General features: G+C 41.4%; 1 protein-coding gene across 12 annotated transcripts in view; it reads left to right on the top strand.

Annotated features, from left to right (window-relative positions):
* Positions 1–22,833, top strand: part of Klf12 (Kruppel-like factor 12) — a 419,711-nt gene extending 396,878 nt beyond the window's left edge. For 9 of the 12 annotated variants that reach the window (XM_011244971.3, XM_030247664.1, XM_006518625.4 and 6 more), the window contains one exon: positions 13,700–22,833. In XM_011244971.3, coding sequence (XP_011243273.1) covers positions 13,700–13,881 — 182 coding nt within the window. In that variant the 3' untranslated portion in view covers positions 13,882–22,833. The remainder of the gene's footprint in view (positions 1–13,699) is intronic. The other 3 variants (XM_006518624.4, XM_011244969.3, NM_010636.3) reach the window with 2 other exon arrangements.
* The last annotated feature ends 1,311 nt before the right edge of the window (positions 22,834–24,144 follow it).

The following is a 24,144-nucleotide window of genomic DNA, read 5'->3' as shown; positions in this document are numbered from 1 at the left end:
CTTATCCTTATCTCTCACCCCGCACAAAAATTGACATCAGTGGATAAAGGACCTCAACATAAAATCAGGTACCCTTTACTATTCAGAACTCAGTCAAGTAGTGACCTCAGTTACAGCTGCTGTACCAGATATGCGACCCTTACTTAAGCAGATTAACACATCTCTTCCTTAGTCAACCGATCATAGGGCACTGTCTATGTGGCTATAAGTGCATGTGTAGCTGCAGATGGCATTTCACTTGGGAAGGCCAGCTGTATGCCTTTACAATTTTGCCTTAAGAGTATATTAACCTTCCAGCCCTGTATCATAACTTAGTTCATAACTTAGTTGATTATCTGTCTCTTCTACAAAATATCACATTGGTCCACTATGCTGATGACATTATGCTAATTGGAGCAAGTGAGCAGAAGGTGTGTACCACTTTGGATTTGTTGGCACACATGCACATGAGGATAGGAAATAAATACAACCAAAATTCAAGCGCCTTCTTACTCCAAGAAATTCTTAGGAGTCCAGTGGTATGGGGCATACACCTTCTAAGACAAAGGATGAATTGTTGCACCTGGTCTCTCTCACCACTAAGGAAAAAGCACAATGTTTAAGGGGTCTATTTGAATTCCGGAGACAGCACTTTCTCACGTGAGTGTGTTACTATGGCCCATATAACAAATGACTCAGATATGTAAGCTGTGAGTGCTCATCAACCAGTCCTGGCTGATGTGCAGGCTACTCTACCACTTGGACCATGTGATCCCACAGACCCAATGGTACTTGAGGTGTCAATGGCAGATAGGGATGCTGTTTGGAGCCTTTGTCAGGCCCCTACAGGTGAATCGCAGAAGAGATCTTGAGATTTTGGAGCAAGAAATCATCATCTACAAACAACTCTTCTCCCTTTGAGAGACAGCTGTTGGCCTGCTTTTGGACCTTAGCAGAAACTGAATGTTCGACAATGGGCCAACCTAAGCTACCCAACACAAACTAAGTATTATTTGACCCACCAAGCCATAGAGTGAGATGTGTACAACAGCAACTCATTAGCAAGTAAAAGCAGTATATACATGATCAGGCCAATCAGGTCCTGAAAGCACAAGCAAGTTACATAAAGACATTGCCCAAATGCATTTTACTCCTACTACAATGCCATCCGCAGCTCCACAGGCACCGATATCTTCATGGGGTGTGCTGTATGATCATTTGACTAAGGAAGAGAAGGCAAGGGCACAGCTTACTCATCATCAAGATGAGAGCTAGTTAGATGGCAGCAGCCTAGAGGACTGGGACAGGGTTCCCCTGAAGGAAGTATATACTTGGAATCCATGTTATGCAGGTACCAACCAGACATTGACAGACACAGTATTTACAACTGCTTTCTGGAATTCCCTGAATTCCAAAATGAGGGGAAATCTTCACAGTGGGCAGAACTTCGGTTAACTACTAGAGTAGATACTTATTTTGCTTATGGATTTGCCTTTTCTTCACATAATGGTTCTGCCAAAACTACCAAAGGTATATTCATAGAACACCTTATTCACCGTTGTGCTAGTCTATATGGTATTGCTTTTAACAAGGAAACTCACTTCACATCCAGAAGAATGTTGTTGAGGTGGTAGGTGCTGAATAAAGTTTTGGTCACCTGAGATGACTTTCAGGGCCTCAGTTCATTATCTTATAATGTCTCCAGCACTTGAAAGTGAGACTGGGAACTAGATACTTGGGATTTCCCTGGTAGGTTGCAGCAGGAACTGTGGTAACAAGGGGAGCTATTTAAGTGAGAAGAAAAGCTTAAAGTCTTGGCATACATCTGTGTTGCAGGTTAAAGAAGAGCCTGCAAAAGAAACGTACAGTAACCAGACACGTAGGCAAATACGTGTTGACACCTCATGGAAACATAAACTCAGAACAGCCAAAGAAAACAATGTCCTTTGACCTTGAACTTTTTACTTTCTATAAAGTAGATTTAATTGTAGAATATTTTCATTCATTAGTGTTTGCTTTCTGGGTGAGAAAGCTAGACTTTGTATTAACAATACTGTCTACCCAGTAAGTCGTAACTTGGGCCTTGTCTCCCAGTTCAGTTCTGACTAGATATCCTCGCCTATTAAAGCAGTAAGGAGAAGTATGGAGAAGCAGTATAAAAAGTGATTAAGACTCATACAGACTGGATGCCTGGTTGAAGTGGGGTTAGCTACTTCAACTGCTAGATAAGCAAGCTCTCAAGATCAAATATATTAAAAATCACTTAGAGAAAGGCATGGTGTGTGGAAAGCAGAAAATACTATTGTTATCAAGGTGTGTCTCTATAAAACGACACAGGGGCTCACCTAGTGTTAGTCATACACAAAGTTAGTCCACACAGTTCAGGGGAATGAAGAGTAACACATTGACTGTTTGATTACATTTCCAAGACCAAATAAATTGATATCACATACAATAGATTGGTCTCGTTGGCCCAGGCAGTTCTGTACTTAAAATGTTTTCAAAAGCAAAGATTGGAATGGACATCCAGTTACCCGAACAATGTAACTTGTTCCTTAAAAAAACAGCAAACAGGGGCTTGGAGAGGTGGCTCAGAGGCACTGGATGCCGATTCCCTAGGACCTAGGTTTAAAAAAAAAAGGGAAAATTAAAAAGAGAAAGAGCTATGCTTAAAGGCATATGATCCCAGCATGGAACAGAGCAGAGGACAGGAGGATCCTTGGAATTCCGTGGACAGCCAGTCCATCCCAGTCAGCAAGATGAGGGTTAAGGGAAAAAATACGCCTCCAAAATCAAAGTGGAGAAGCAATTAGTGGAGACATTCTGTGTCAGCCTCTGGGGTCTACATAGGCTTGTGTGGGTGAACACATCTAAATACATTTAAAAAAAAACATAACGCTCGCTCACTCTCTCTCGCTCTCTCTCGCTCTCTCTCTCTCTCTCTCTCTCTCTCTCTCTCACACACACACACACACACACACACACACAACTTCACATCGCACACAACAGCAGAGATGTATTTTATTTACATTTCCTTACAGTAAACAGGATTACCTTGAGTCTCATAACCATAAAATCAAATATTCTGTAATGTGCAGTTTGGAGTCTCACAGACTGTGGGAATAAATGACCAGCCAAAGACGTTGAATTCTACAGCCTAGAACTCAGATGCAGGTTGGTAACTGACCCCGTGTTTGGCCATTTGGCCTGATTGTAAAACCCCAGGTAGCATGGGCTGTATTAACCCCAAGAGGGAGTATGAGCTAGCCCAGCCTTGGGCAATGCAGTGGCTTGTAATACCAACTCTGTCCTGATCTCCAGGTTTCTAGTTCCTTGTCTTGAAAGCACCTAGTTTCCTTCCAGGTCTAGATATCTGTGAACCTTCATGAACTGATGTAACAGAAACCAGAAGACAAGATAGGAATCTTGACTCCCCCTCTCCTTCTCTTTCCTCATATGCAAATACCATTCCTCCGGTGAAACAGGTTGTCACAGCAAATATGTTGAGCCCTGAATGAAATGAAGCTCATTTGTCAGTGTCTGGGCCCTGTAACTTTGTAAAAGTTAAACATATTTCAGAAATGCACTTCTGAACCTAGAAAATGCCTGTACTTCCTGTTGCTAAAGGGTTCCTTTTCAGTTGCTTGAGAAAATAACAGAGGAGCCACGGAGAGCACGGGGTTTTGTTTAACATGGGCCTTTTGAAATTGCACATTCCTCTCTCTATGTGTATAGCTCACACGTCATCTCCGTATGAAAGGGCACCTGCCCTTTGTCTCAATCCACATTTACCTTTTAGCATTTCAGGTGGTGAAATGGGAGGCCCTGAAAAAGTGATTTTTTTGTTTGGTAGGTTTTGGGAATCCATTCAATACCTGATGTTTTCTTTAGACTTTATTGTACCTTCTGCTTGGCAAATGCCATAGCAAGGCACCGAGCTAGTCTTAATCCTTTTCTTTAACCAGAATGCAAAAGGACAAGTATCTCATAATAAATCAGTTTGTGTTGACTGTTTTGAGACAGAAAAAAAAAAAACTGATATGAGTTTCTTATTTTACCAGGACACTTCATTCATAGCAGGGGCAAATGCTGCCTGTATGTGGCTAGGAATTTGTGTGTCCAACACAAACTCCAAAGACTGCTGTTAAAAATCTTTTAGAGCAACAATAAAATGATACTTTAAAAAAGTGATTATTAATGAGGGGGTGGAGGTGGTAGAAAGGGAGGGAGTTGGGAGGGGTTTACGCCACAGGGTATGTGAGGTGGTCAGAGGACACCCTTGTGGAGTTGGTGTGCTCTTTCCATTGTTGCCTGTATTCCAGTGAGGTGGCCCATTGTATGATAAGCTCCGTTAGCCACTGAGCCACCTCAGCAGCCCCCAGATGCCCTTACTCCTGTCTGGTACGTTTGCTTTCTTAAGACTATGCTGAAAATGCTTCATTAAAATATGATATGTCACAATGAAAGAAACTGCTTTAAGGGAGGATAAACTGTACCCCAAAGGAGTGGCAAAGTGTGATCCAATTAGCCAGCCACCTTTGTCTTTGAATTCTTTGTCCTACTTTACATTTTAAATTTAAGTCCCCAAAACAAAATTACATAGGAAGACTTATTGCTACAGCACTGTACCAAACTGATGTTTTCTTTAGCCAGTAATTTCATCCTCTTTCATAGAATTAACATAAGAAATAAGAATCAATAACAGTCTGATAGTGAAGTCATTACCTCTAGGTATTTTGAGGATATTCTAAATATGTTTTAAGCCTGTGAAGGGTTATATTTGTAGTTGTTTATTGCCTAACCCTCTTTTCTAAATGGAATTTAAAAGGCACGATGGGGCCTGGAAACATGGTTCAGTGGTTAAGAGCCCTGGCTGCTTTTCCAGAGGTCCCAGGTTTGATTCCCAGCACCCATATTGTGACTCACAGCCACGAAAGGATGGACCATCCAGAGACTGTCCCACTCGGGGGTCCATCCCATAATCAGCCACCAAACACAAACACTATTGCATACGCCAGCAAAAATTTGCTGAAGGGACCCTGATATAGCTGTCTCCTGTGAGGCTTTGCCAGTGCCTGGCAAATACAGAAGTGAATGCTCACAGTTATCTATAGGATGGAACACAGGGCCACCAATGGAGGAGCTAGAGAAAGTACCCAAGGAGCTGAAGGGATCTGCAGCCTTATAGGTGGAACAACAATATGAACTAACCAGTACCCCCAGAGCTCGTGTCTCTAGCTGCATATGTATCAGAAGATGGCCTAGTCGGCCATCACTGGAAAGAGAGGCCCATTGGTCTTGCAAACTTTATATGTTCCAGTACAGGGGAACGCCAGCACCAAGAAGTGGGAGTGAGTGGGTTGGGGAGCAGGACAGGGGGAGGGTATAGGGCACTTTGGGGATAGCATTTGAAATGTAAATGAAGAAAATATCTAAGGAAAAATGTGGGGAAAAACAAAACAAAACAAAACAAAACAAAACAAAACAAAACAAAACAAAACCCAGAGAATCCAGTGCTGCTTCTGCCTCTGTGGACACCAGGCATACCAGCGGTGCAGAGGCATGCACACAGTCAAAGAGAAATCCCTCCACCTTAATAACTTATTAAGAAAGAGGTAGGCATATTTTTTCAGCATATTTCTTTGGAAAACAGTTTGAGATAAAATGTGTATGGGACTCTGCTACCAATAAATTAAACTTCAAGGAAGCCTGCTATTCCTGAAGAAATTCGCCGATGTTTTTTTCACTGGGAGCACAGTCTGTCTTGGTGAAGACAGAGCTATGAGGAGCAAAGCCAACAGCCCTTGGTGCTGCTCCATTTATATTGTTCACATCTGTGTCTTTGTCTTTGTTGTGTTGTGTGGGTTTTTTTTTTCGACAGAGTGTTAATCTGTAGCAAGACTATCATGGAACTCTCTTTATATCCCATAACAAAATCAAATTCGGGGCAAATCTTCTTGCTACAGCCTCCCAAGTGACAGGATTTCAGGTTTGAGACACTAGGTCCAAATCTTAGCCAATAAGAGTTAGCGAATAAAATTAGTGAATAAAATTCACTCCACATTCTATCCGCTCCTGGCTATACTTTTAAAGTCAAATGCTGATTTTCTTTATATACATAAATAAAAATATCCCTGTTTTATATTCACAAACCAGTTGCAAAAAAAAAATGTTAGAAGCTCTGCAAGTTTCAAACATAGCTTATATCGACATGATTCAATATTGATAGATTTATAGGCTTTTTAAAAAGTTCTGGAACACAGTATTATCAGATGATCCAGTATTTTGATTTGTGAATTATAAATTATATGCCAGTGACATGGATCTATTGACTGGGATGTACGTTTTTAACATCTCAACTTTTTAAAGATCTTTGCATCTTTTTACATTTTACTGTTGATTCTTTTAATACTCCCTTTAAACAACAAAAGCAGATTTAAAAAAAAAAAACCAGAAACTCAAAGTGGTGACTAATAATACCAGTGATTTTTGTGGTTCTAATGTACTAAGAAAGCATGTGGTAATTGAATTTTTGGTTTTGAAAACTCATACTTATCAGACACAGAAAACAAAATGTAACCTTTGTCCCCTTCATGTTACCTGTTGGACTTTACAGCAGGTTGCCATACGACATAACTTCTTCAAGTAACAAAGCAATGAACAACCATTTTGTCAGAATAGACTGACTTTATTTTTTATTCCATTCTATTTTTGAGAATTTTATACATAAGTACTTCTTTTACTTCACTTCCACGTGCTCTTCCATCCATCCAGCTCTCCCCTTGCTCCCCTCAAGTTCATCACCTATTAATTATTATAAAATTACTATTTAACTTACTTTTGCTACACAAATGACTTTAACTACTATTGTTTTACATACACACACACACACACACACACACAGAGAGAGAGAGAGAGAAAGAGAGAGAGAGAGAGAGAGAGAGAGATCTTCCCAATGTTAGCACTCCTTCCTAGACTCACTAGAGTAGCCACTCATCGTTGTTTATGGTTGCCAGCTTTCCCAAGTGTGTAAGGAAGCTGGAGATGGAACAAGATTCTCATCTGTCATCCCTGAAACATCCAGAGTGTGCCCCACCCACGTGGCATCTGACCCTCACCTTCTATACTTTCCTAATGTCAGAAGATACTTTTTAAAGTCTCATGGGCTTGCGTGATTCTTCTAAGAGAGACATTGATTTCCCCTGGTTCAGAACTCTCAATTTAAACGATTTGTTAGGAAATGACATGCATCTGGATACTAAAAGACAATGACTACATGGTCTCACTAAGACATGGAACAAAAGGAAGTTTATCCCATGAAAGACGAAAGCAGAGGGGTGGTTATCAGAGAATGAACAGAGCAGGAATAGGAAGAGACGGCTGAGCAAATAGTGCCCAGTTGCAGTCTGATGAGCATAGAAAGGTCTAGTGTGCTAATTCACAGTTGTAATGATATTTCAAACTCTTACAAGGAAAGATTCTGTAAGTTTTCCCCGTGGATACACGATAAGTAAGTAACTAGATGTGTTTAACCCGATTTAAACACTACAAAGTATATACATACATATAAATGCTACATGGTGCACAAATAAAGACAGACAACTTATGGTGATCAATTAAGATGGCATTTTTGCCTAGTGTGATAGCTCTCTGGGTGAAGGAGCTTGCCACCAACCAAAGACTGATCCCTGGATCCCCCATTGTGGCAGAAGAGAACCAAATATGTCACATTGTGCTTTCAGATCCTTATGTGTGCAATTGCACATATGCACACTCCACACACCTTAGTCACTGATAATAAATACATTAATCAATTAATTAATTAATTAATTAATTAAAAAGATGTTAAGTACATTTCAGGTAAAATGGCACAGGGGATAAAGGAGCTTGCCATTCAAGCTTGGTGGCCTGGCTTCAGTCTCCAGAGTGTACATAAACATGGAAGGAAAAAACTGACTCTACAAAGTTGTTATGACCCCTACACATGTATTGGTAGCATGACACATGAACACATATATTCCCAATAATGGTAATTATAAAAATTATATTTAAAATATGATTACCAAAATAATTTATTATAACACAATGTGGGGGTTTGATGATTAAAAGAGAACATATATTCAAATAAATAATTATGTTGGAGAATGATACAAAAAAAAACAGAAATATCATGTGTGCATGACTGAGAGGACTTTTAACCTTTGAACTGAGGCTCTTACTTTGAGAATTTGTCTCCCATAACCCAAGTATTCCACTAACATCTCTATACCATGCCATCAATGTGTAATATATACTGTAGTTGAATAAATTAGCATATATTCAAAAAGCCAACCATAAACAGAAGTGTCCATCTCTTAGATCTCAGTTCAGTGGGCTCTCTATAGAAGGGCAGATGCTCCATATTTTAGTGCACAGAAAGCCATGTGTTTTGTGTTGTAACTGATCAATGTTGACCTCACTGGTAAACATAAACCACTGAAACAACATATAAGCAAGTTAATGTAGAAATGAAATGTAGAAATGAAAGTTCAAACACTTTCATTCCGTGTTTGCAACTATACACTATCCTGCTTTCCAGCTTTCCTTCAACCTTTAAAACTGGGGAGCACCGTTGACCGATTCCTTCTCTATGTTTTTCAAGTAAAAAGGGCATAGGTACCATTATTAAATTGACAAAATAACCACAAGAAGGAAACTAGAGGCTGTATATGCTTAAATTAAACAAGGAAATCCAGTTAGTCCACAGAGGGCCTGCAACCCATCTGTGCTCTGGGCCACATCATTTTCCCCCTATGCCCCATGAAGTGAGTCTGGATCTTCTTGCTCTCCAGTTATCCGCATACCTAATCAGCTCCATAGTTATGCATCCTTTCTTTCACCTGCAATAGAAACAGGTCCATGAACCCTGTTCTAATCTTGCCCGCTACTTCCTCACCAAGACAGAAATCCACAGCATCCTACTACCAACCGAGCAATGCTTCTCACCCACCAAGAAGAGCCTTTCTCAGACTTTCTGAATGCAACGATAGGAGCACAGGCGCTAAAATCAACACTCAATAAATGGACCTATCAAAAGTGAGACGCTCCCACACAGCAAAGAACAAGTGACAGAATAGGAAAAGATTTTTATCAGTAAACCATCCAATCGAGGCCTAATATCCAAATTATATAAAGAACTAAAAAAGAAAAAGAAAAAATAGATATCAATAAAACAACCCAATTTTAAAATAGGGTTAAAGATCTAAACAGAGAAGTCTCAAAAGCGGAACTCAAATGGTTGAGAAATAAAGAAATGTTCAATATCCTTAGCCATCAGAGAATTGTCAATCAAAACTACTTGAGATTTCATCTTGTACCTGTTAGAATGGCTACGATAAAAAAAAAAAAAGAGTGACAGCTCATGGTACTGCGTGTGTGGAGTTAAGAGGAAAGCTTCATACATTGCTCATAGGTGTGCAAACCAGTGTGGCCATTCCTCAGAAGGATGAGAGTCAGTCTACCTCAAGATCCAGCTAAACAACAATTGGGCATAGACCCAAAGGGCACTTTATCCTGCCAAAGAGACAGTTGCTCTCATATGTTCATTGCTGCTCTATTTCTAATAGCCAGAAATTGGAAACAACCTCAAAAAACTAATAGATAAACACAATGTGGCACATTTACACAACAGAATATTACTCATCCTTTTAAAAAGGGAAACAACAACATTGTCAGGTAAATGAGTAGAACTAGAGAAAAATCACTGAGTGAGGTAACTCAGACGCAGAAAGACAAATATGAAGTATATCTGCTAATTTATGAATATTAGCTCATATGTCAGGGATAACTAAGCTACAGTCTGCAGAACCACAGAGGTTAGGTATACAGTAAATGTCTAGTGGGGCACTTAGATCTTGCTAGGAAAGAGAAATAAAATAGGTAGTTATAAATGTATGGGGAGGGACTGGAACAAGAAAATTTGGTGGACAGTGGGAGGGAAAGGGGATGATGGAGTGACAGTTAAATTAAGGGCCAGTGTGAAAAACTAATACTATCTAATAATAATAGAAGCACCATAAAATCTGTACATATATGAAAGCCATATAAATTGCCTAATAACAGAGGAGACAGAGCCCCAGCTGGACATCTCATTACCAAATGAAGCTTCCTATATTGGGATTGTTACATCTAATAGAAGTGTTGTCCCAATGCATGGGAATGTCCCAACAACCTAGGCTGTTGTCAAGACTCTTAAGTTGTCCTTCCCAAACTTACATCAAGGCCCCATTGCTGAAAACAACACCTACATAAATCACCCAATCACTGAGAAGTTGAGCTGACAACTACATAGAACCTTCAGCCCTATGTGCTAGTGTCTTTGGTATGGGAAGGAACTCTTTAGGCTACCAAAAGAGGAACATAAACCCCTAGCCAGGCAGCCCCTTTGATCTACAGTGGTGTTCCGCTTGCAGGACGCTTAAGTGCAATAGTGGCACAAACCTTGTGAGTGCAACCAACCAATAGGTGATGTGACATAAGGCTCACTCTACCACATGGAACCTGATGTAGCTTGGGTAATCAAGAAGCTGAAACAAGATAGCCCAGGGACGTAGGGGAAAACCAAATACCAATGTTCTAGAAAGAAAAAAGTATCAATAAAAGGACTCCCAATGGCATTCTTCTATAGTAATGGACCAGTGCTTCACTCAGTTCTGATCAGAGAAGCCTCATCCTGCAGCAAATGGGAACAAATAGAGAAACTCATAGCCAGACATCATGTAGAAAGAGGGAGACTTGGAACAGAGGAGAGGAGGCAGAAAGCGTCTAAGAGCCAGAGGGGTGGAGGACACCAGGAAAACAAGGCCTTCTAAGCATGGTAGTACCCACATGCCTGTGAACTCAGAGACTGAGACAACATGAGCAGGGCCTGCAGGGTCTGCAAAGGATAGGGTTTTAGAACTGAAAGGAGAGATGAACAAATGCCCTCAGTGCAGACGCTGTCTCCAACTGGTAACCATTTTCAAATAAAAAATTTAGCTTTCTCCAAGGGAATCTCACGGGGGAAACAATCTCGAGTGCCCAGCAGTAGAAGCAAACAGAAAATGAACTCAACAGTATCTTTAGAGGTTCCTTGTGACATAATGTCATGTCAGGGCTCTCCCTTCCTTCTCATTCCTTCCTTTCTCCCTTCCTTCCTTCCTTCCTTCCTTCCTTCCTTCCTTCCTTCCTCCCTCCCTCCCTCCCTCCCTCCCTCCCTCCCTTCCTCTCTCTCCCCCTCCCTCCTTCCTTTCTTTCTTTATTTTAAATTTTAACTTATATTTTATTTTTACTTTATTTATATTTTGTTCTTTTTATCATACAGACTCTTTGTGTACACACACACACACACACACACACACACACACACACACACACACACTGGCTTCCAGCTTAGTGTTTGTATGGGATTCTTGGGTGTGTAACCTGTACAGGATCTCTATCTGTTTCTTGTGTCTTTTAGCAGGCTCCTTATTGTTTATTTGTTTTGTCCTATTCCAATGTGTTAATTTTTGTTTTGCCTTATTTTATTATTATCCCATAGAAACAAGTTTCTTATGAGAGACAGAAAGGGAGTGAATCTGGGTGAGAGAGGAAGTGGACAGGAACTGGGAGGAGCAGAGGAAGGAGCGGCCCTAATCAGGATGTATTATGTAAGAAAGAAAGCAATTTTCACTGAAAGGGTGGAGAAGAGAAGATCCTTTCTCCTTCCTTCCTAGCTTTGACACTTTCTCTCTGGGTGATCACCTAGCATAAGCCTCTGTTAGGAGATGTCTCTTGGTGACAACCAATTAATTCAACAAAGGAGGAATTAATTCAACATTTGAAAAGTTCATGTATATTGTACTAGGTGCCAGAACTCATACAGATAATAAAAATATAAAGCCATCAGCAACATTCAACATGTAAATAGATGCTACTCGTTGCCAGGGATACATTCTGTTCTAGATCTTCGGTTTGTTCTCAGTTAAGCGCTTGCCTGGTTTGTGTTGCAATAAGCCTACATATTTTGTCTCCTTGGAACAACTGGAATGAATCAGAAGTTGAGGTTTTTGGTCAGTGCAATCAGGATGCTCTTACTTGAATGGATCCTTTCAGGGGATTGTGGTGTTTCCTGTGGTCACAATTAGTCCCTCAGCAGTTCTAGATTCCCTGCATCTGAACCACTTATTCACTCTCGTCTGAAAGGACCACTTGATCCTAAGACCAAGCACTAACTTAACAGTTGAATTAGGGGGGGGGGGGGGAACCAGTTCATTCTAAGTTTGCTCAGATTTTACTATGTTGGCTTTACCTAAATATTTCACTGATAGGGACTAGAAGTTTCCTGACCATTACTGCTGCTGCTGCTATGTACCCTCCCCCTCTCTCTGTCTCTCTCTGTGTCTCTTTCTCCGTGTGTGTGCTGCATACACACACACACATGCTTTCAGTGTGTGTTGTGTGTGTTACATACTCATGCTTGCTTACACATGCTTTGAGTGTGTGCATGTGTGAGAGACAGAGAAAGTTAAACACATGTGCTTTATAGTTCTGTTAATTTACCCAGGAACTTGCTTAAGCCTTAATCCAGGCTCTAGGGACAGTAAAAACATGGCTTCTGACTTGTTAAGAATTCAGCAGGCTTAGAGGAGACCAGCCTCAAAATAAGGTCATTGTATATTGTATTAGTGACTTGATTGAAAGAGGATTTAAATTGGGTGAGAGGGCTAAGCATAGAGCAAACTGTGTCTGAGAACACAATAGTTTAGTTATAATCAGAATTATCTGGCCCTCTGTGGCGTAGTGAAAGATGCTGAATTCAGAGCCAGGCGCGTCTTCGCCCAGGCCCTGGGTAATTTCCTTGCACATTGAGCATTGGTTTTCTGACCTGTGAAGTTGGGGGTGCTTTGCAACTCCACACACAGGGTTAGCATCAACTGCCTACCCTGTCGTCATTATAGGCCCCATCATTGTAGTCCATTGGACAGATGGGACACGAGAGATCAGTTTTGTGGGGTTGCACGGGGACAGAGCTTCCATTTGGAAGAGAGCTAGGAAAACAGTGCACCCAGGTCAGCTATTGTCCTGCTCCCCCTGGGAGTCCATTAGACAATGGAGTGGCTATCTTTTCCAGCACAGGCTTTGGATATTTTACTGTCCTTACAAGTTGACTGAATGGCCCGGTCAGGTTACACAGTTCTTCACTTTTTACGGGGACTTTCAGCGTTCAGTCCAACTTCAGGATTCCTTGGGCTCAGTTTGGTTCTCCAGTCTTGAAAAATGTACTTGCTTTGGCCCAGCTAAGCTATCTAAAATTTCTTCCCAAGGGAGGAAGAAAATGTAGATGTTTGTGCATAACATATATCTAATGTCTGGGTACCCTTTACTGTTCTCTGTGACTTCCAGCCCTAGAGCTAAATCAGACTTGAAGTGTTAATACTTTCTCTCGAGTCCACCAGTAAGACAAGCAAACCACATAGCACCACATACTTAGCTACACAGGTGAATGTTAACCAACTTCTCTGATGTCACAGCAGGAAAGACAAAATTGAAACTCACCTCTCCATCCCCAAAGCCCCTGGTGGCATGCTAAGGTTTCCTCAAAGAGACCTGCCAAATGGGACACCCATTGGCAAGGACATTTTCCCAGCATCGAGAGGGGGCTGGGTTGTTACAGAAAGAGGATGGAGCCCCAAAGCTTGTGTGTCTTTGTTTCTTCCAGGAGAGAAGCCCTACAAATGCACGTGGGAAGGCTGCACCTGGAAGTTTGCCCGTTCAGATGAACTGACCAGACACTACCGCAAACACACGGGAGTGAAGCCATTCAAGTGCGCGGACTGTGACCGCAGCTTCTCGAGGTCAGACCACCTGGCACTGCACCGTAGGAGGCACATGCTGGTGTGAGGAAGGCTCCGGTCCAGCTACGTGCAAGAGCTGGGTCTCTTCAGGAGCAACTAACTCAGCAGGGCTGAGCTCCCTCTACAGTGTTAACGTCAAGGGCACCGCCATTCCCACGGTGCCTGAAACCAGAGCAGGAACAAGAAGGAACCCTTCTCCCTTCGGCCTGAAGGTAACCCCCCATCATGACCACACGCGTGAGAGAGCCGTCTGCGTTCACGCTGGCCTGGGAGTTCAGCGCCTCAGGTCCTGAAGAGACAGGCATTGTTTTCCATGCTATGTCCTCTGCCATTGAAAAGATGTTTGTAGCTTGTACATTTTCTGAGCTGGCAGACACTCTGCTATCAGTCCCTTTAAAGGTCATCTACCGCAAATTGATGGTTAGAGGAGACCTTCTCAGTTTGGATGATTCTTCCTTTCCACCCTCACCCTAACCCTAGCCCCTTTTGACAACGATTTCAGTTCCTATCTCAGTAAGCTAGAACACACACCCAGTCTGTTACCAGCAAGCAGCATGGACTAGAAAGGAAGGGGCTATTGGAGGCACTCTGTTACCCAAAAACAAAGGCACACAGAAGTAGCCCTCTGTGCTAGATAGCGCTCATACCTTGTCCTCATGCCATCCCCCAAAAGAACCAACATTGAGTCTTTTCATTTGTTTGTTGTTGCTTGTTTCTGTTCTGTTTCTATTCTGTTTTTGTGCATCAGTTCCAGCAGAGGGGCAGAGCAGTTTCTCAAAGACTAGTCCTGCTCCGCCCTGGCATGGACTGACAGAGTATTCCGTAGTTGAATAGGAAGAGCCTGTCTAAATAATAATAACAATAATAATAACTACTGTCCCACTTCAAATTGCGGTGTTCTGTCACCTAGGCACCATCTCCTCCTGCCCTTAGTGTTTGATTACAAAGAATCGAGGAGAGGGGGGCTTTCTTAGACACACTGGCACCACGGTAAGAGGTGGAGCTGCCCAGGCAAAGTCACTGAACATGAAAACGAGACAAAGCAGAGATGGAAATAATGCTCTTCTTGAGGAGAAAAGCAATAATGAATAGAAGGACTTTCCTACAATAACTCCACTGAGGACTCACATTACCGATTTTCATACTTACTAAAGGGATTGTAAAAAACACCCCAGCATCTCAGAGGTCTTAGTTACAGCCACAGCACGGAGGTAATCTTTCCACTTTCTGTTGTCCTACTTGCTTAAGTACCACACTTAGAGATTATGCTCCCCACTTCTTGGTAGGAAACAGTTACTTGGTGACTAGAGAGGCACAGGAGGCAGAGCTGCCGATGAACTCTTCCGCCTGTGGGTCTCTTCTGCTTGGGCCTGAGTCCGTGGCAAGAGTGTCCCCATGGGAAGCCTGGCAAGAGTGTCCCCATGGGAAGCCTGCCTTGGTGCTACTTCTCCAACCTGGAGAGCCGAGAGTCTGACTCTACGCCATTCACTTTTTAAACTGTCCCAGAATCCCCGTGCTCCCACATTGGCATCCACAGGGACAGACCACCTGCTTCTTCTGGGAGAAGGGTCAGAGCAAAGCTAGGTTCCATCCTATCTCTCAAGTAAAGAGCTTTTTGTATTTAGCGAAATGTACAGGAAAAGCAATATATCCCCCCAACCCCCCAACAAGCACTCTTTCCAAAATAGTCTGTCACCACTGAAAGCTGCTGTTTTCCCAGCTTTCTGTGGCAAATTGGGTTTGGTGAGATTTTTGTTGTTAAGACATTTTATAGCTTAAATATTAAAGGTCTCCAGTGAAGGCCTTTGCAATATATTTCAATGACACACTTGATTTGGGAAACTGCACAAATCAACCTCATAGGGTTCCTAGCTCAGTTTTGAATGTCTGCACATTCTAAAATGATTTCTGGTGACAGTTATCCTTCCTAGTATCAGCTTCTAATCAGGATAATTGTATTCTGACAAAGCAAGAGCTATGAACATTACAAGGAGAACCATTTGTGTCGGGTAGCTTTGAAAAAGACTTTTAATAACTGTTCAGGCAAAAGTAGCATGATTTACAGGTCAAGTCCCAGCTTCAGAGATCTGTGCTCTACATTTTCTGCCAGGTATAAAAACTTCATCAGGCAATTTCCCTCCTCCAAGGGCTGTAGTTCTATTGATAAATAGCTTCAGCTACACAGGTTGGTACCCACCAGCCAGCAGGATTTTTTGGTTATTGCTTTTTGTTGTTATTTTTTTATATATATACCAACTGGAACATTTTTAAATCTGTACTGTATGCACTTCCTACTTCTCATTGCCTGTAATCATCCAGAATAAAACCAGGTTTCCTGATGCACGCCAGCATTAGTAACTGGCCAGGGCAAAGAACCCTGACAGTGGCAAACAAGCAGGATCCCCCAGGCGCTGGCCCTAGAGCCTAATTGATAGGTCGTAAGGAAGTCGCTCAAGTCAAGTACACGGTTGGCTTAGTTCTGTCTGCTCTCGTAGGAGCCAGTCCTTTCTCCACTGAGAAAGCATCTTGCCAGTTTTACAGGGAGAATTCACTGATCTGACAAGCCAGGGAAGCTTCCTGACTGACATCTTAATTTAAATTTAGCACAGAACTAAGAGAGTCGTACCTCTCTAGCAGCATAAGGAAGATGTGGGGAAGTGAGCTCTTCCCCCCTCGCTCCCTGAAAATGGAAAGCATACTGAGATGGTAAGGTAACGGATGAAACCTGCCACCATTACAACGTTTCCCTCTTCTTGACATAGCGATATTTTTAGAAGAGTTGCAAGCACAAATGAACACATCCCTGATCTGGCCCAAGAACTGAGACTTATTTGGCACTCGTCTGGAGGACGTAACCAATCCTCCGCAGTAAGTTTCCGAGGTGTGTTCCCCTTATAACAGAAAGTGGTTTGAGACTAAAGGAAATGGGATATCCTTAGTCACAGAAAAGCCACCACCCATTTCATCGTCCAGTCTAGCTTCTTGAAAAGCACAGTGTATGATAAGCTATCAAAAAGAAAAAGAGAGAGAGAGAGAACCCTAAAGCACCTCTCAGTGGTTTCCTAAGCATGCTTTGGTTTCAGGTTTGAAGTGGTTCATCTTGCAGCTAGGAAGGGTGTGTGTGTTTGGGAACACCTCGCACACACACAGTGGGGAGAACCAATTGTCTCCTTGAAATGTAAAAGCTGATGACAAGGGAGGTGGGCTATTAGGGGTTTTCAGAGAGTCCCTTATAAGGTTACATAAATAAAACGAGCACTTTTAAATATCACTTTAAAGATTAAAAGGGAAACAAGATTAGTGAAGGGGGGGGGCTTTCAAAATGCTTCTGTGTTTACAGACAAGGGTTGTAGGTGATTAGAAAGGCCATGTTCATCATGGTTGAAATTTGGAACAGCTCATGTGAAGACTGTGTACGCTTTCATGCAACTTGTTTAATGTCAGACTGCCATTCGAGTCTGGACTGGAAATGGAACTCTGCACTTTGAGATCAGCTCATTAGAATGATAACGTGTATATGGATAAAGATGCAGTATTCCTTAGTCTGTGCTTTGTTTATTATCTGTACCAAAGCTGCAATTGAATAGATCCGGTGAGGGGAGGCCTTCAGTTGTAATCACATGCCGTTGTTTTGTTGTAGTGACTGCCTAGAAACGTTGCTGAGATATTGTTAGGAGGCTGTCCAGTTCCTTGTATTGTGAGGATTCTTAGAATTGAAGCAGTGTTAATACCAGCACACACACAGTCTGCATAGAAAGGATCGAATGTGAGTTAATGCTGGCGAACCACATAGGCCCAGGAAGCCTTAATACTCATAGCTCAAATCAGAGTTTATTCTTTACCATTGCCTGTAAGTGTATCACGTAAATGTAGGCCACCGGCCAGCTCTCTCTCTCTCCCTTTCCTGAGGTTGTATATCCCACAAAAATGTTTTCAGATTGACTTGGCTCAGCTAAGGAAAGAGGGTTGGCTGGCCATGTCTTCCATATTCCACGTCTACTTGTTCCCACACTGCCTTTCACTTATCTGGACAGTCACCCGCAACACATGCACCTGTGTGCACACATCTGTATATGCAGCAGCCAGCAGGCAAGCAAATATCAACAAAGACCTTTTTTTAAAGAAATAATTTGTAATAATCCATCCTATGTAGAAATGTAAGTTATTACCCAACTAGAGAATCAGCTTATAATACTATGTAACTTTGCCTGCGTTTTATAGTTAAGAAATGTATATAAAAAATCTAAAATGCTATATTTTCACAATTTCATTATAGAGTAATGTGTGTTTAGCAACCCATGCCCATTGGTATTTTAAATATGCTAAATATTGAACAATTGCAATAGAAATTCAGATTTTCATAAGAAAATAAAACAGAAGGATACTGCATCTTTAAAAAACAGAGTGACGCTATTTTACTGTATTCGTAACATATGTGATAGTGGAAAAGTATTTTCAAACATGCAAATTTTACAGAGGTTGTAAATAGTTTGATGACGTATGTTGGGGAAAAGCTTCTAGTTTTCATCACAATAAAAAAAAAAAAACCACTTGTTCAGATATGCCTTGTGTATGGATGATACACACAATTAGCAATGTTGCCATGGGAACTGGTTCCACTTGTTGATGTTCTTGGTGCTTGGCTAGAGCTGAGTGGCCACTTGTCATGGTGTAGCCAGAATGATTTGAAACTCAAATGAAGTCACGTTTTCAAACTTGTCATGTCTTTTTCTTGGGACTGAAAAAGTGAGGACTTACTTGTTCTAGAAAGAATCATATAGCAATCATCATTCTCCCCTCTCACTGATCTTTGTCCTCAACAAGATGGTTTTCAATTGAGAAAACAAAATGAAATACAGGTATTTCTTTCTTGTGTAGGTTCCAGAGGGATTGTTCTCTGGTCTAGGCGTAGGTCGATGAGGTTAAGTGTATGGATATGGCCACATAGTAAAAGATTCTGCAGTGGCAACAGGAAAAAGGTAATGCCCATTTTTCAGAAATGAATTAAACGCTGAAAGTGCCTGTCAATGAATGTGACCAATGAGATAATCCTGTACTTTCACACAGCAATAATTATTTATTATACATGGTTTTTCCTACACAGTTTGAGAGCTCTCTCTTTCTCTCTCTCTCTCTGTCCCTCCCTCCTCCTCCACACACACATAGGAAAGAAATGCACATAGGAAATTAAATCTGTTCACGCAAACCCACAGAAGAGGGCTTTCATCACTTTGAAGTATAACGAATCTGATTTGCAATTTACTATCTCTTCATTCCATCTTTCTTACTTGAATATAAGCAGGCGATATATATGGAGATTAAGGTTATCTTTAGCGTTCACGACAATTATAATGTTCAGATAAAAGTTTGACTGTGATGAACCTCAGACTTACGACAGAGCACGTATAGCTCAGACAGGCTTGCTCTGTTAAAAACACCAACATACTTGGAGCAGATTTGTAAGGGATTTTTTTTGTCTGCTTTATTTTACCCACTTAGCTCGGTGCACAAGTCCATCCTTATGTGCTCCATTCTCTTTTCATCTGACATGTACCCTCGCACCATCAAGGAGCATCTAGAGATGCACATTGACAAATTATCCCTCTCTTCCCCCAAAAAGTCCTCGGATACTTGTGAAGGCCTTCAGACAGGTATTTAGTTAATCCTGACAGTTACCTCACGATGTACAATCAGACGCTTATAAGCTCTTTTCTAAAATTATTTTATAGCTACAAGTAGAGTCAGGGGTAGAAATGAGACTGTATATAGACATGATCCCAGCCTCTTCTCCAGCCTTGCTCTTTCAAAGCATGAATCCACCCAGACAAGCTGTTGAGGCTACGTGAAACGCTGTACTCTTTCAGAGCCAAATACTCGGTAAGAACAGCTCTTAACGTATGGCGGTGATTACACAGTCAGGTTTTAGACGGCGTATGATACTGGAGCAGAATAGCAGTCTCCGGGTCCCATACTCAGGTGGAGAAAAGCATCCACTGTTCACCCTACTTTGTTTTAAAAATGAAGGGTGAATACAAATGATTCAGTGGGTAGATGGGAAAACCAAACAGGTGCCATGTCAAAGCACAGCTACTGTGGTCCCTGGTCTCACTGAAGTCAAACCTTCTTTCCCCATGTTGTCTGAATGTGCTAAAGCATCCCTTAAGGTTCAAAGCTCCGTGCACGGGGGCGGGGGGGGGGGGGGACGATAGCTACTCCTAATTAATTCCATGTGCTGACTGCTACACTAAGAATTCGAATATTACCTCCCATCTCTACAACCATTCTCCAGTTGATGGATGAGAAACTGAGGCACAACAGGAATGGCTGAGATGTCCAAGGGTACAGAATAAGTGGGTAGAGTGGGAATACATATCCTCCGGGCTCTGCAGCCTGTATTGTAGGCACACCCCTGTTCCCTATTCCTGTCTGCACATTCCCGGTCTCTTACTCAGTTTTGTTCTGAGGGCCCTGCGGGGGTAAATAAAAGAACGTCCCCTAGCACACAGTGTGACTATAGTAGAGAAGATTTTAGATCAGAACCTTCCTGGAAAGTCACCGATGGATGGCCATTCTGGACAAACATTGAACCAGAGATCTCCCTAAACTTGGCACTTTCATTCATAGGTTTGCCCAGAGCCTCTAAGATTTTCAAAACCTTTCTTACTTCCCATTACAATTTAGTCCCAGTTAGTTTTCCTCAATTTACATATTTCCTTTTCCCTAACAGACCTGCTCTAATCTGTGAAAGGGCATGTGAGACCCTCACCTGAGTAAAGCTACTTCTTAACTGCAGAGGCCACTCTTACAGGTAGACAGGTCCCTTCCAGGCCTCACTTAACAGCACTGCCTCGGAATGTTTTAAATAGTCTCATAAATAATTTGCTTACAGTATTGTTAGTTTGAGTTTTATGTGAGGAGCTGTCTAACATCAGAGCAATGAAATCCCTCCCTGTCTGCATAGAAGGTCTCTGACAGTATTGATTCATGGATGCACTAATGGACTTTGAAAACATTAACAATGCCATTTCTCAGAGTGTTTCAGTTTGTGAAAATGAATCTCCTAAATTATGATCTTTCTCCCTGTTAGTTGGCTGGGGGAAGAGATAAAAGCTATATAAACAACTTCTCTTCCATGCTGAAAGCAAGGGTCTATGTCCACAGCCTCCTTGTAGATGGGGACTCTGGTCACTTAATTGAGTTTCAACAATTACTTCTCAGATGACAATGCCACCACCCTAAGTGGGTTGACAAGTGGGAAGAGTCACATCAATAACCTTTTTTCCCCCCTGAATTTCATCTCTAGAAATGTGAAGTGTTTCAGTGATGCTAGTTATGAATTATTTTTTTTTCAAATGCAGGTGCAGCCAAGTCCTTGACAGAGATTAATCTTTGTTGAGAAATGAGGGTTTATAAGAGAGAATTCCTCTCCAATTCTACTAGTAAAAGTGTCCAGTCAATCAAAAAGGAAGATATTTTAGGAATATTTTGACATCTCCCTTTTATGCTCATTTTGTTCTCTAAAAATACAACATAAAACATGACAGATGTGTTTTTTTCCCAACTCATGTTTCTAGGTTCCTTGTGGCAGGATTTTGTGATTGTTTCCAGACCATAGACTATATTCTGTTCCTCAAATTATTACATTCAGTAGGTATCGTTGAACCAGGCACTGGTGCTTACATGCAAGGCTCTTTCCTATCAACTTGTGTGTGTGCAACTTGTTGTGTTTGAAGGTTCATCTTTGAAAGCCATCGTCTCCCGCCATGGAATGGCAGTTGTATTGTTTTGTCCATGTCTATGTGGGACACATTGCATCCCATGGCAAAGCAACTATAAATGGATGTGAGATAACGAATTAACAAAACCAGCTTGAAAACATTGTCTTCTGTATTACATCATCCTGCCTCATAATGCAATTATGTGTATCATGATCACCTTTTACAAAGAGAAACCAGCAAATTCATGTTTGTCCATAGAAGGGTGTACTAGGAATTGTCTGTGTTGTGAAACTATGAGAACAGACCACCTTTAATATATCCACCTGCCACTTAAAATGACTTAGTTATAATTAGTAGTAGTCTAGACGTTGCTCTTGGTGTGTGGGGGTCAGTGCAGACATCATAATCCTTTGAATAAGCCTCCCAGTCATATCTGAAAAAACACACACACACACACATGAGAATAAAGAAAAACATCATCTTTGTCCAAATCAAGCAGGCATCTCTTTGCTTTTCCTCAATACTGAGCTCATTACACATGGTGATTGGATCACAAGATCTGTGTAAAATACAAAAATGTCGTTTACTTATGCTAGGCTGGAAACCTCTGCATGGGAAAGTGAATAGATGAGCTGCTTCTGGTTCATATCTATGGGTGTAATCTTACAAAAAGACTCTTGGTCATGTGACCCAGACAGTTGGAGTGCCCAGAGGAAAGCCTACATATTAAAGAATAAAATCCCCCGAGGAGGCTGGCAAGCAAATGTGTTGAGTTCTTAAATCTTTGTTCGGTTTTTCTGTTCAGAGTTTTAATTGCAAATGAATTTATTTCTTCAGCTTAAAGATCTAATTTCCTAATAGTTTCCTCCGCATTTATATACTCTGTAGTGTTTAGGCAGCTCCTGTTATAAGTTTATTAATATTATGTAAGTGTTGTTCTTGTATTTATGTATAGTGTATGTATTGTAAATATACTCAGAGCTTTTCCTTTTTACTGTAAAATGGTGATTTTTTTTTGCCCTATGATAATGAAAAGAGAGACTCTCCTAATGAGGTTCTCTCAGAAGATTATTCCAGTCTATTCTCAGAGATTTAAATGAACAAGTGTTATCGTTTTCAATGGTGTCTCAGACATATTCTGTTGGTGCATCGCTTTTCTGTATTCAACTTTCCTATGAATTGAGCTGTGAACTGAAATAGAGTTTAAACCTTTATCTGTATGCATTTGTATAATTATCTGAATGAAGGCATGAAGGTTAAATAAAGCATTTTGTATGGAACAAGACTCCCTAATTATTATCCAGGCTGACTCGGGAGCTTCGGAAATCATAGTTATTAACCATTCTAATTAAACCGTTTTTAGGGAAGTTTTACTGCTTACAGATAGTATATTGAAGCACCAGAAGATCGAATCTGTGTTTTAAAAAGAATGAGATTTTTATTTTGCAACAACCATCACCTAAAAAGAGACCCCTAATGTTTTCATGATTAACGCACTCAAAGGTGGTCCCCAAGTACTGTATGATCTAGAAGATGCAGCTCTCACAGCTCCACACTGAATCCCACGAGTTGCAGTTTAGTCAGACTTTGTGTGTCATAGGATGATCCATGGTGCATGGCAAGGCTAGCTGCTCTCTGTATGTTTTAAAGAAAACTAGATCGTTACAGAGTTTGAAAATAAGTACATTAATAAGGAGACCATGTTTAAATAGAAAGTCATGAAAAAATGTTTCTTACCACCTAGTAGGCCTCAGCTGAAGAGCTAGAAAATCTTCTATAAAAGAACTTCTCAACATCTTCAATGGTTTTTGTTTATTACAAAAAATCTCAAGTTATAACCTAGCCATATTCTATTGAATATGAAGTGGAAGTGAACAGTGAAGTACTCCGTTTAGGCAACATTCCCAATCAGTCTGGTTGTAGGATCGGTTTCCTTAGCCATTCGGAGTGAGTGGTAAAAGGATGGGAAGGAGGGAGTAGGAGATGAGCTAATTAGGGATAGTGGTGAGCAGGCAACATTCAGTAGATACCTTTGATTATCCACCTACAAAAAGCACAAGGCCATCAAAATGTCCTTCATACACTGCAAAGAAAATCCAGAGAGCCAAAGAGACGTTGGGTCACTCCACCACTGCCTCAAATTCTTTTTCAGAAGAATAGTGAGTTCTGGGACATTATTCTACTACATACCAAGGGACTGGCCAGAGCCTGCAAGCTGTCCCTGCTGCCCCTTCACCTCAAAGCCCATTCCTTTCACCTTATATAAGCAGAAGCTGACTCACCAGTACTTTTTGGCTTTCTCAAGTCCGTCACTGTTGAAACATCACAGAGGGGTCTTGGAAAAGTCTCTTTCTCTACCACTGAAGGTCTTCGAGGTGGTTTCCTGAGAATTCCACGATACTTTAACAACCCACTAACATTATATAGGTCTTCAAATCTGATGCAGTGAAGCAGTCAGTTTTTATAAGTTTGGTGTGTGCGCGCGCACATGCAAGCACACACGTGAAGGTCAGAGCACAACCTTATGGCATCAGCTCCCCCCATTTACCCTTACGTGACTTACGTGGTGACTGGACTTACACTGCCAGGCA

Source organism: Mus musculus, chromosome 14 (genome assembly GCF_000001635.26).
Source record: "Mus musculus strain C57BL/6J chromosome 14, GRCm38.p6 C57BL/6J".
Lineage (NCBI taxonomy): Eukaryota > Metazoa > Chordata > Mammalia > Rodentia > Muridae > Mus > Mus musculus.
Note: the sequence above shows the minus strand (reverse complement) of the source record. Positions and strands in the feature narration are given on the sequence as shown.